This window comes from Bufo bufo, chromosome 5, assembly GCF_905171765.1.
Source record: "Bufo bufo chromosome 5, aBufBuf1.1, whole genome shotgun sequence".
NCBI lineage: Eukaryota > Metazoa > Chordata > Amphibia > Anura > Bufonidae > Bufo > Bufo bufo.
In genome coordinates, this window is record NC_053393.1 from 416,010,770 (window position 1) to 416,024,243 (window position 13,474).

At 42.7% G+C, this 13,474-nt stretch overlaps 1 protein-coding gene across 10 annotated transcripts in view; it reads right to left on the reverse strand.

Annotated features, from left to right (window-relative positions):
- SLC4A7 (solute carrier family 4 member 7) overlaps positions 1 to 13,474 on the reverse strand; it is a 154,640-nt gene that overhangs the window by 17,181 nt on the left and 123,985 nt on the right. For 7 of the 10 annotated variants that reach the window (XM_040433230.1, XM_040433227.1, XM_040433236.1 and 4 more), the window contains 11 exons: positions 10,772 to 10,905; positions 9,407 to 9,652; positions 7,417 to 7,522; positions 5,421 to 5,582; positions 4,205 to 4,318; positions 3,873 to 4,034; positions 3,398 to 3,649; positions 2,275 to 2,343; positions 1,015 to 1,188; positions 802 to 933; positions 21 to 41 (listed from right to left, as the gene is read on the reverse strand). In XM_040433230.1, coding sequence (XP_040289164.1) covers positions 21 to 41; positions 802 to 933; positions 1,015 to 1,188; positions 2,275 to 2,343; positions 3,398 to 3,649; positions 3,873 to 4,034; positions 4,205 to 4,318; positions 5,421 to 5,582; positions 7,417 to 7,522; positions 9,407 to 9,652; positions 10,772 to 10,905 — 1,572 coding nt within the window. The remainder of the gene's footprint in view (positions 1 to 20; positions 42 to 801; positions 934 to 1,014; positions 1,189 to 2,274; positions 2,344 to 3,397; positions 3,650 to 3,872; positions 4,035 to 4,204; positions 4,319 to 5,420; positions 5,583 to 7,416; positions 7,523 to 9,406; positions 9,653 to 10,771; positions 10,906 to 13,474) is intronic. The other 3 variants (XM_040433229.1, XM_040433237.1, XM_040433234.1) reach the window with 1 other exon arrangement.

Sequence of the window (13,474 nt, forward strand, 5' to 3'; positions counted from 1 at the left end):
TGGTCATCCATATTACATACCTCAGGTGAATCATCTTCAATCTTCTCGTTTTGTAAAGGAGAGAGGGAGAGGAAGGTCAAAGCCAAATCACTCCTTTGCAAAACTAATAAAATGAGCATACCTACATATATGTAAATCCTGTATACTAGAAAGCACAGTCTCCTAGAGAATTAAAGGGGTGGTGCACCTTAGGGGGAGGGGGTTTGGTCAAATGACGCAAGTAGAGCAGTAAACTGCTGCGGCCAGTGATTGGCTGCGGCGACGTCAAAACGGAAGTCAACATTCCCAGAGCACAGAAGCAGCCAAGGCTGGGGAGTGAAGGAGCAGGGAGCCAGCGACCGGAAGCAGATTAGTATGCTTACCTTCACAGGTCTGCCAAAACCGCCCCAAAGGTGCACAATCCCTATAAGGCCTCATGCACACAAACTGTGTACGGGCCGGGCCATAGGGTCGCATTTACTTGAATAGGGTCCGCGATACGCACTGGAAAAAAGAACTGCATGCACTACTTTTTTGCGGTGCGGAGGCACGGACAGAAACCCCATGGAAACACACTGTGGTGCTTCCGTGGGGTTCCATGCCTCTGTCCCGCACCGACCTTCCGCATTGTGGACCCATTCAAGTGAATGGGTCTCCATCCGTGATGCGGGGTGCATACGGCCGGTGCCCGTGTATGGCTAACCCGCAACGGCCGTGTGCATGAGGCCTAAAGCGAATACTTCCAGAGAAAAGACAGAGTTCTAGTATGCAGGACACAGCTTAATGGTGTGAATTATTTTTTATTTTTTTTTACATGCGTACCTCCTTCTCTTTTTTCTTCTTATCATCTTCTTTCTTTTTCTTACTTTCGGGCATCAGATCATCCAACCAGCTTAATTCACGCTTGGTAAAACAGAAATCTAAAAGTTTGCGGATAAATACCAGGGCAAGAACCTTAAAAACGAGGAGATAGGGAGGACAATTAGAGACTATTTTTAGTAAAAACTGTTAATTATTGTTAAAAACCACATTTACCATCATGGGGAACACAACAGCTGCAGCAGACGCTTTGATCACCCACAACAGCACAAGACATGTGAGCTGTATGACCGTGAAGACGTGGACTTTCCAGAGGGGAACATAACGGAGATATATCAGGTCTGGCTGATGCTTGGCAGGCATCGCAAACAGCTTGATTCGGTCGAAAAACTGCAAAGCGTAGACTGGATTAGTGTTTAACAGAGAAAGACAAGACAACTTTGTTTCATTAGGTTTTTATATGGGTAGGATGGGTCCGTGTTGAATTGCTGGATTGCGGCACAAGGAACTTTAAATTCTAATTATAAAAATACAGATGCCCATCATGCACCATCAGCAGCTTTTGCTGGTACAGCATCTTGGGAACCAAAGCTTAACAATAGTAGGGGAAGCACAGAGCATCTCTAGAGAATTACTAGTACAGTAGCTTTCACAATAGCACTAACCAGGCTACTCATGTGCAGTAAAGAGGTTGCAACATTTTTCACAGAAATCTTACAATAATCTAAAATACCAAAAGTAGTAATAAATCCCCTTGCCAATCCACTACTGCTCCTGTGCGGACACCTCCTTGACCCCTGCTGGTCTCTAGTGGTGTGTGCGGTGTTGACATGCGAGCGATGCAACCAGTCACTGGCCGTAGCAGCAATATTTCACGACCACTGAGATCAGTACGACACGACTCGTGCAGTGATGACAAGAATAACGCGAGACTGGCAATGACGCAGGTTCACAACGGTACACCAGAGTCAGGTGATTGGTATGATATTACTCCTTTTGTTATTTTAGATCACCATAAGTGGTTTATTAATTTGGAGGTCTGATGAAGATTGGGATCTGATCTGGGGTCTGATCTGGGGGGTCTAATTTGGAGGTCTGATGAAGATTGGGTTCTGTTCTGAGGTCTGATGAAAAAATATTTTTTTCTTATTTTCCTCCTCTAAAACCTAGGTGCATCCTATAAAGTGAAAAATATGGTACTTGAAGAGGAGATAATTATCAATGCAATACATTATGGGGGACAGTTATCAAGACGTTTTCTTGACCGGCCCCTATGCAGACGGAGGATGCTCTTAATATATGCCACAATGCAGGCTTCAGAGCATCCTCCAGCAGGTCTTACACCAGACTGAAGTCTATGGCAGCCTCCTAGCTGTTGTAGATTTCTGTCTTCACTTACGCCAGAAGACTGGAGCAAATGAGCACAAATGTACCAGGCCTGCAGGCTTCCTCCCTTGCCCCCCTTTTATGACTGACCTGTATACCCTTGAGTGAAGAGGCGCCCATATACAGGAACACACCATACAGAACCGGCATTGGAATAAACTGGGAATACATGCACATCATTGTGTTAGTTGAATATTTGCACCTTCATTACGTTACATATTTTACTTGTGAAAAGGAAACAAACATAAATAAAACTGAGACCAAAAAAATCTACAGGACCCTTTTTTCATTTTCAACGTTTTACATTGTTTTAATCAGTCATCTTTGTGCACTGACTCAGACGGAAGCAAAGCTCCATACAAAATGGCAAAGGGCAATATTATAACAAATTCTTGCATTGGCTAGGATATGAGAAAAAGGCATCCAAGGCATTCAAATACATTTGTCAAGCCATCAATAATGTGCTCTTGATCTTAAAAACAAAATCACAAAAGACAGGACCAAATTTACTTAATCACAAAGTAAAGCCTCATGCACACGACTGTTTGCTTCCGCGTCCGTTCCGCCGATTTTAGCGTTTCAGGTGCGGACCCATTCATTTTTATGGAGCAGTCTAAAATGCGGATAGTGCACAGTTTGCCATCCCCATCCGTGGTTCCAGTCCGTCAAAAAAAATATAACCTGTCCTATTATTTCCACGTCAATGGGACCGCTAAAATAGACGCGGAGACACACAAGATTGTCATCTGCGTCCGTTTTATTCCTATCATTTGCATAGCAAACCTGTCAGACTTTTTTTTACATTCCTTTATGTCTGGTGGTCCTCCAAAAATAAAAGGAAGACACACGGAAACAAAAACAGAAACGGATCACGGAACCCCATTTTGCGGAACGGAACACAACAACGGTCGTGTGCATGAGGCCTTAGCCACACTTACTAATACATGGGCAGGTTCAAACACTGGTTCCCTTCAGTATGGAGACACACCACAGTGCTACATGGGGAGGAGAAGTTGCCCGGGTGCAAAATACTGCTGAACATCCACTCAAATGTCCATCATACATGAGTGGCGTTTACTATTATACGTGCTGCCACCTGCTATAGGGTGCAAGCATTGTCGATGGTCTGCATGCTGCTGAGAGCTGCTGTTTGAGATTGTCCTGGTATCATCAAATAAAGCCGTTATCTGCGATTTTTTGCTCCTCATCTTACCTTTAATACAGAGGTCATGAACACAGACAGTCCCATCAGAACAAAGATCAGAAGACCAGTCACTCGCTGTTCTCTGATGCCCAGGAATTTTGGCTGTTCTCCTGGAGCAGAACACTCAGATTCCACTTTTAAGCTGTTAACATGGCTGATGGATAGAACAGTTGCAGCTACAAACCATGGTAAGCCCATGATGGAACAGATTCCCAGCATGATGGCGACCATAAAAAGGTCCAGATGATAGCCACCCCCTTTCTGGAGAGCCAAGCAAAGCATACAAACAGTCAGATACATTACTCACAAGACATCTAGTTTGCTAGAGAATATTAATAAATCAAATGTAGACTGGTCTTTTCAGTAGGCCACACAATACAATTCCAACAATGCCAGTGTAAAGCCTAAATAGTCAGCCTTTTTTTGGAATCTTATACATGCCCAAAATGAATACCATAGCCTGGCTGTCAGGAAAACATATTACCTTTAGCTTGTGCTCCTTCCGGTTAATAATCACAGCAGTGATCTGCTGATCCATGAAGATAAGAATGGTGCATAGCAAGGCTGGGATGGCAGCAGCTAATAAGGTCCACCAAGGATTACGCCCAAGAGGATCTATGATCCATCCTCTATCTTTCAGAGTGGGCTTAAAAGGGAAAAAAGTCACCTCAATTAAGGACGGCAGTAATGGTGTGTAAGATATATTATCTTTGAGAGAATTCTAAAGATTAAATACAATATAGACTGGATATAATCTGACAAATAAAAAGCCTTAACAAGTAGTTTTGTTTTTTTTGTCAAATTTGGCTTATTTACCTCAAACTTTTCAGGAACATGGAGCTTTGGTGATGGAACACCCACAAGATAGTCAATGAGAACCATAATGACTATAGTCAGGAAGATGGCAAAATCGCTGACTGTAGAACGTACCTGAAGGAAACAAGGTTGGAAAGTTCTGTAAGCCCATGGTGACAAGCCTCTCTCCGCTCTTACAGCTGGGCTGTTTTCACACTGCGTTAATGGCTTCTAGTAAACATACAAACTGGGAAAAGCTCCTGTAGTATCCATTAAATGGAGGCAGTGACGGAAGCCTAATGGTGGCAATTGTCAACCATAATAGAACGCATCTGGATGAAATAGTGCAGTCTGAGGCACTATTCCACCCAGCAAACAAAAAAAAAAACAGTAACCACCAGTATACCAGCCAAACAGAGGCCGAGGCAGCTAACACAGTGGTAAAAGACCTGTATGTTCGATACGGTTGATGATGGCGTGATATATATAAAAATATTATAGGATATGTCCTAAATACCTCATAGGTGTATGTTCCAAAGGTAGGAGTTGCATTGATCTCCAGAACAGGGGTCCCCTAACCCTCATTCTGCCTGGTGAGGAGGATGGTGGCTGCTCATCCGGACAGATAATGAATAGAAATGTGGTCACACATCTGCACAGCTATCTCTCTCCATTCATGTTCTGGCTGAACGTGGCAGCTTCTTCATCAGGTGGAACAGGGGTCCGGGGAACTCCGTTCTGGAAATAGGTGCAGGCCCTAGAGGTGGGACTCTCCTCTAATACCCCTTCAATGAGGATGCTTAAATAAAAGACAATAAGCCAGGATCTTTACCATCTACTAATTATTCAGATGTGTGTAGTTCTGGGCATTTTTCTGCAGAGCTTCTGTTTCTGGTGCACCCTTGTACCAAAGTAGGACAATGCAGTCATTGCAACAATGTAAGGGTGGTCTCAACTCACAAACGGATCACTTGTTCGGGGTATTCCTTTAGGCCATCTTTATCTATAGCCAATATTTCTCACTTTGGAAATGGTCTGAAATCCTCAACCATATCCATACGCTAGAAGGAGGTTTAGAAGGACATACAGTTCTTTTCGGCAGCATGTCATACCCAATTCTGGACATAGGCGAGTGTCCCACCTCTAGGACGGGATTGCATGGTACTGTTTTCGGTGAAAAATCTAATTATTTTTGTTTAATATATAAAAAATAAATAAATAAATAAAGTTTTTGTACCTTGGTTGGAAAATAATTCTTAAACTTGAACTGCTTCAGGAAGGCTGAAAGGAAGAATGTAGTGAAAAATAGGATGACACACCAGAAGAAAACATCTGGTATATATGGACCATGATGACCGCATGCTGGACCCTCAAACGAACCATGATGCGCAAGACACCCCTAAGAGGGATAATAGAGCAGAATTATCCAACAATCTTCACAGAGGGTTTCCAAATTTTTTAGGAACTTTCTACAACTTTCGAATACACTCTGGCTTTTTTTTTTTTTTTTTTTTTATTATTTGGAGTTGCTGTCACTGAATGAAAACATGTTTAACTACAAGAGACTAGCTCTGGCTAGGGATCTCACCTCGTTTGAATCACTGTGCACTCAAACATCCCCTCCTACACATTTAGTGTCTCTGACCTACGGGCTACTCCAGGGGAGAGATGACACCATCTCCTCCTTACCCTTTGTAAGGGTGTGGGAGAGAGAATTGGGGAAGACTTTCTCTGCTGACCAGTGGGAGAAGGCATTTGAGCTTTCTTACAAGTCTTCTATCAGTTGCGGTCTCCAGGAGAAGAATTTTAAAGTGTTATCTAGATGGTATAGGACCCCGGCCGTGCTGCACTCTTTCTTTCCCACATGCCCCAACACTTGTTGGAGGTGTGGTAATGAAGAGGGTAATATGTCCCACATTTGGTGGTTTTGCAATAGGATTACACCTTTCTGGGAGGCCATTAATGACTTCTATGATCTGGTTTGTGGTAGCTCTACTAGGTGGACGCCAGAGGGTGCCCTACTCTCCATGTTTCCCGGCTCTACTTCCACCCTGAGAAAAGGCCTGTTACGATTTTTTGTTCAGGCAGCCCGCCTGGTTATACCTAGATTCTGGAAATCCACCTCTCCCCCTCTCCTTAGGGACTGGCTTATTACCTATGAGAAAATTTATAGAATGGAGGAACTTTGGGCGGAGGACTCAGGCAATTCCGCCAAATTCCTAAAGATCTGGACTCCCTGGATTTTGTTTAAGGGATCTAACGAATTTACCAACTGGCTGAATAGGGATGAGGCCAGTCCCTGAGGAGATGTTGGCCCCCTCTCTAGTCTCCATTACCCTATTCCCTTTTTCAGGCTACCATTCACACCTGAAATGTGTATAGGTTTACCGACTGGTTCGCTTCAATTGTATTTTATTATTCTGACTTTTGTTTCTCTACATCTATGGTCAGGATCTATCTCCCCCTTCCCCCCCCCCATGTTCTTTTGTGTATGTCCTGTCTATGTCATTTGTCTGTCTGCGATTGTATGCTACAGAGCGTTTACTTTACAGCGTCCGTCAACCAGACTGTGTTGTGCCACTTGACTGTAAAGAATGACCACTGGTTTGTACCCTTATATGCTCCCTGAAGTTCTCTGTATCTTTAAACATTGGAGTGTATATTTCTATCTGTTCACAGCTTCGACTTGTCATCGAGCTGTTAATGTTTCTTGATGTAATGTTCTTTCATAACTCTTTTGAATAAAAGAAATTGAACAATAACTACAAGAGACTGCAGAACTCACACCAATGCATCACTCAGTATGGGAAAGTGTTATTAATAAGCCGTACAGGATCAGGAGGAGTATATAGCCAGACAATTGCTAACCTTACTAAATGGCTTCTCTGGAAGTATCTATAGGCAGGGTCAGCCTCCCAGAGCCCCTACTAATCAGCTACTTGCAGGCGCCCCAGCACTGGAAATAGCTGCAAAAACTACACAAGTCAATCCTTGGTAGTGCCAGGGTTCATTACTGGACGGACATGTATAGTTCTGGTGTTTGAGCTCCTGCAAACAGCTGATCAGCAGGGGTGTTGGAAGTCGGACCCCTGCAGCCTCTGATATTACCCATCTTAAGGTCACAGAGCAATGTGAATGATTATTTGCATTTATAAGCGTCTCAGATGATACAGGCAACTCTATAATCAAGTACAAGGATGTGCTCATCTGTACGGACCACTGACGACACTTACAGAGACGGTGAGGTTACTCCAGTGTACTTCACTGGTTGTGATGTTCTTTTCACTCCACGCAGCCAAAGTTTCATTGCTGGGGATGGCTGGCTCTGCACAGACACACCTGGAAAGCAAATGTTAACTGACGAGATTAATTTGACTAGTCAAAGACAGATGTACGGTTACAGCTTATCTACCGTAATACTCAATTATGAGTTGATATATAGCATTACATAGACCAAAGAAAATAAATCTTTGATGTAAAGAACATTCCTGAGTCACCTCCACAGCACATGCCTCTTTACTCCTCTACACGTCTAGAAGAAACTAACTTTGCTTTAACTTGGCAGAAGACAAAGGCCTTTAACCATACATGTAAAAGGGGGTCAATATCGCCCAACTTGCTCATGTGAATGGGGGTCTTCCAACTATAATCTTAAGGAAGAAATTGGGGAAAACAGGAATCAGACATATTGGGTTTCACTGTGCCCAAACTGTTGTTTCTGCAGGTGGTAAGACACTGCCAGTGTAGTGCCACTCTCCCCATTGCAAAAATGGCTGGCATTACCTTTTCCTCAGCCTAAAATGATAAGATAGGGTTTGAGCTGCTAAGTCTCCACCACAGCGGCCATAACCAGTATGACGACGAAATATAGCTGTCGGACAATAACTATATCCATATATATATTTATTAAAGATAAAATGGGAGGCAGCGGCGATCAAGATTTGAAATGGCCGGGTGCGCGCTCTAGGGGTTAAAGCTTACCCAAATATAATGTGCAAAAAAGATCAGCACTCCAACCCAGGATAAAATAAAATACAAAAAGTTTATTCACCCATGGTGTAGCGACCTTTCGGCTCCTCGAGAAAGGCTCAATTGTGGAGCCGAAACATCGCTACACCATGGGCGAATAAACTTTTTGTATTTTATTTTATCCTGCGTTGGAGTGCTGCTCTTTTTTGCACTAATATATATATACACACACACACACAGTATGTTACTATAACTTTTCATGTTTATTAGCCAAAACCAGGAATGGGACCTGAAATGAAAAAAAAAAGGTAATGAAAAGACTCCTGGTTCTTGCAGGCACTGCGCTGTGTGAACCCTACCAAAGGAGAATTTCCAAGCAATCTATGACATTATACGATTAGTGTTCATACAAATTCAATGATAGTCCTTTAGATTGGGCCCTCTCCCCGTCTGTAACTCAGTTGAAGTGTATAGGACTTGTTCACATCTTCAATACCCAGGAAGTAGTGGCACTTTAAAATAAATAATAATTACCATTGTCTAGAGCTGGTCAGTCTGAAACTTTGGTTTACATTAGCTTTCCTTTAACAATCAGTATGTTACTAGGACCCAGTGTTTTGGATCTGATCGCCTCTTTATAACAGGTCAGGAATATTAGATGGGTGGTGGCCTGACTCTAAGCACATAAATTGGACAACTCTGCTACACCCTGTACCACCGCTACTAAACGTATAGGCCCAGATTCCTCAAGACCGGCGTCTGCTGCGCTGGCCTGGATGGGACATGTGCTGCCAGAAGAAGAATGCAATTTATGACGAAGCACAGGTCCCAGCATAAAAAAAGAATACACTTGTCCAAATCCAGAGAGGTTCGGTGCACGCCCCAACAGGGTGCCTGATCTAAGCAGACTCCTTCAATAACCAGAAAATTGGAAAGAAGGCAGCATTCGTGTTGCAAAGAAAAAAAAAAGTTAAACAAAAAGTTATTTATTCCATTAGCAGCGATCCGTTCTAATATGAAGGTGGGTGCATCCAAGCCTGTACATGTGCATGACTGAAATTATAAGGAAATCCTGAGGCTGGGCGTGCTCCGTTTTTCCTGGCCACACATTACATCCACCATGACTTATGTGCCTCGAGGCACTGGGCTCAATAAAAGCACAAGAATGTGTAGGACATCACATATGTATGTAAGGAAAGGAGAAAAAGCTTCTTGCATGATCACAAGAGGCATCTTAGAAGATGAAATACTTACGAGTATTGTGTCAGCAACTCAATATCATTGTGCATATTGAAAGCGTATTTTTCTCCCAAATCGTACAGTTTCTCCAATGCTTCATAAATAAATATAATACAAATAAGAGCAGCAAATGCTTCTTCTGTAAACCGTGTGATGTAGCAGACTAGACTACTTGCGTCCGTGGCCACCAGCAATAAACACAAGAAAGCTGTCCATAGACCAATGCTGGTGCGCAGCGACAGATAGGACAGGCCATAATCCCTAGGAAAAAGGAAAATCAAACAATATCAGAAAGCAGCCATATCCCAGGGCAGCACTATGCGGCCTTCTCGCAGCTTAGCCCAGGTCATGTGATGTCATGTTCATCGGCTACAAGGCCTAGGGTGGTGCTTGCTGATCATGCCAGCCTTTGCAGAAGGAGGCATTGGATATTGTTTTTAGGCTTCGTGGTTATTTAAAGGATTGTTGGAATGGGTTCTGAAGCATTTGTGGACATGCTCGATGCAAATCCAGCGGTCAGCCTGTCCCAAGAATAGCTGTACACAATGGGTATCTTTGGGCATATCCTGTATCATTTCTTTGTACGAATTATTATAATTTATTACAATACGTTGCTGTACCATCAGGGCTGTCATGTAACTATATTAGAGCACATTTGTAATACTGATTAAAAGAGCGCTGATGAATGACAGCAAATGTGGTCATCTCACATATGCCCTTGTTTAAAGTATTGCTCTCTTCAGGGCAGTTTACTTTTAATTTGTCTTTCATGCAAGTGGTAGTGGTAAAACTTTGTTCCTTAAAATCTAATAATTTAAAACAGTATTTATTTTCCTTTTTTTTTATCTTTTTCAGTTTTTAGGGGTTGAAAAAAAAACAACAAAAAAAAACAAAAACTCTAAAATTATATAGAATCGAACAGAAATAGAGAGGTTAATCTGCACCAGTGCAGACCAGGGGAATCCGTCTGCTACAGTAGACCCCCTTAGGGACGTATACTTAGCTGTAATACGGTAGTGTGCATGAGGCCTTCATTCCATTTTTATGTATATGATAAAAATGTTCTATCTAGATTTTAATCTGTTCATCTTTAGGATTTTTTTTCTCTCTCATTAACAAGCAAGAGGATCTAATTTGTAGAAGCTTGTGTGCACGTCAAATGTGATGCAACCTCAATTTTCAGAAAAAAAAAAAAAAAAAAAAAAAATTATATATATATATATATATATATATATATATATATATATATATATATATATATATATATATTTCCTGTAAACCTGTATTCAAAGTTTTTCTGCACAGCTTTAAGCAACAACGAAGAAAAGGTAGTGAAACTGGTTTGTAAACAATACCTCAACGCTGCAGAATCATACGCACCTGCAGAATTTGAACAGTATCTTCTCAAACACCAGGACAGGTCCTGTGCTTCCCAATATAGTGAGAGGTTGTCCAGCAAAGAGAGAATAGGCAATGCCTGTTAATGATGCTCCAAAAAGAGACTCTATTGCACTCTGATAAAAAAAAAAAAAAAATAATAATAATAATGATGTTGTGTAAAAGCCAGACATATAAGGGGAGCAAACAATCTAAAGTAAAATAAAAAAATATAATGAAAAAAATGCAATTGGAACAGCTGTCAATCATACACTTAACAAAAATATAAATGCAACACTTTCGGTTTTGCTCCCATTTTGCAGAAGCTGAACATTTTCTACATACACAAAAGACCCATTACTCTCAAATATTGTTCACAAATCTGTCTAAATCTGTGTTAGTGAGCACTTCTCCTTTGCTGAGATAATCCATCCCACCTCACAGGTGTGGCATATCAAGGTGCTGATTAGACAGCATGAATATTGCACAGGTGTGTCTTAGACTGCCCACAATAAAAGGCCACTCTGAAATGTGAGGTGATGGTCGTGGAAGAATGGCACAACAATGGGCCTCAGGATCTCGTCACGGTAACTCTGTGCATTCAAAATGCTATCAATAAAATGCACCTGTGTTCGTTGTCCATAACATATGCCTGCCCATACTATAACCCCACCGCCACCATGGGCCACTCGATCCACAACATTGACGTCAGCAAACCGCTCACCCACACAACGCCACACACGCTATCTGCCATCTGCCCTGAACAGTGAAAACCGGGACTCATCCGTGAACAGAACGCCTCTCTCCAACGTGCCAGACGCCATCGAATGTGAGCATTTGCCCACTCAAGTTGGTTACGAAGACAAACTGCAGTCAGGTCCAGACCCCGATGAGGACGAGGAGCATGCAGATGAGCTTCCCTGAGACGGTTTCTGACAGTTTGTGGAGAAATTCTTTGGTAATGCAAACCGATTGCTGCTGCAGCTGTCCAGGTGGCTGGTCTCAGACGATCATGGAGGTGAACGTGCTGGATGTGGAGGTCCTGGGCTGGTGTGGTTACACGTGGTCTGCGGTTGTGAGGCCGGTTTGACGTACTGCCAAATTCTCTGAAACTCCTTTGGAGACGGCTTATGGTAGAGAAATGAACATTCATTGCACAGGCAACAGCTCTAGTAGACATTCCGGCAGTCAGCATGCCAATTGCACGCTCCCTCAAATGTTGCGACATCTGCGGCATTGTGCTGTGTGATCAAACTGCACATTTCAGAGTGGCCTTTTATTGTGGGCAGTCTAAGGCACAACTGTGCAATATTCATGCTGTCTAATCAGCACCTTGATATGCCACACCTGTGAGGCGGGATGGATTATCTCGGCAAAGGAGAAGTGCTCACTAACAGTTTGTGACATCATTGCATGTAAGGTGTCTATCACATTACAGTGTAAAGTGATGCAGTAAGCTGTCATTCTCATTGTTAACAAGTAGAGCATTTCCACCTTAAAAAAAAATAAATGTAACAGTATGATGGAAGCGTTAAATATCTATTCAGTCCTCTCTTAGTTATATCCGTTTGTTTCTCGTGTTTCTAAAACGGATAGTGACGAATGGCTGCCAATACGCTCGAAGAAGGAGTCACCAAGACATTAGAAATGTGCCTAGTTTTATGCCGCAAGATATAGACATGGAGGACTAGTCAGATCAGCCATTCTAGACATACTGTAGGCTATAGAAAGCTTGGTGACAACCCAAAAGAGAGATGTAATCCCAGCCCGTTGAAACAGATGAGAAAAACAGCTACAAATAAAAAAAACTCTGATAAAAATGTAAAACTCAAAAGTGAATCGGTGACCAAGAAATTCACAGTTAACCAGGCCCAATGCCTTGTAGGACTAGCTCAGCTGAATGTAATGATACCTTTTCCTTAGCGATCCATTGCTTCACTCTGGAGAAAAAGTATCAAATCCATATGCAAATTAGAAGTTAAATGCAGGGGGGCGGGCCCAAACTACTCTGTGCACTCTTCTACTCCTGCTTCTTCTGTAAGCCCCTCCTTCTCCTCGACTTTTCATGAAAATGGCCCTACATATTTGGCGTGGTAATGAAAAGCAGGAAGTGCTCAACCCCATATGCAGTGGCGCATCTATACCGGGGGTGGCAGACCAGAGCTACTTGAGAAACCTTGGCGCGGTGCTCGGGCTCCGACATGTCCTCCACAGTAGGATATGTTGGCTAATCTCTCAATTTTACATCAGTATGATGGTTTAGTAAGACTGCAGAGTGCACCTGTCTTTGTAAAGGTTAATGACAATTAAAGATACTTTTTATCCAGAATCGGTTCGGTAAATGAAAGGTATCATTACAATCATCTGATCTACAAGGCACATTCCCTGGTGAATCTTAACAGTGAATCTCCTGGTGACAGACTCCCTTTAAAAGGGTTGTCCAGATAGACTCTCCTGCCCAGTCTAAAATTGGGTGTGGAGAGAAGCAATGGCACACTGGGCGTCCAGGGAGAAGAGACATCCCTCCACCTTGGCACACCAACTGCAGCTGCATCTCTGCACGCCTGATGCCAGATTGGGTGGAGGATATTCCTGGAGAGGCTATATGTAATTGAATTTGTCATTTTAGGGTACTTTCACACTTCCGGCAGAGGATTCAGTCGCCGAAACTGCCTGCCGGAACCGGCAATCCTGACGCAAACAGAT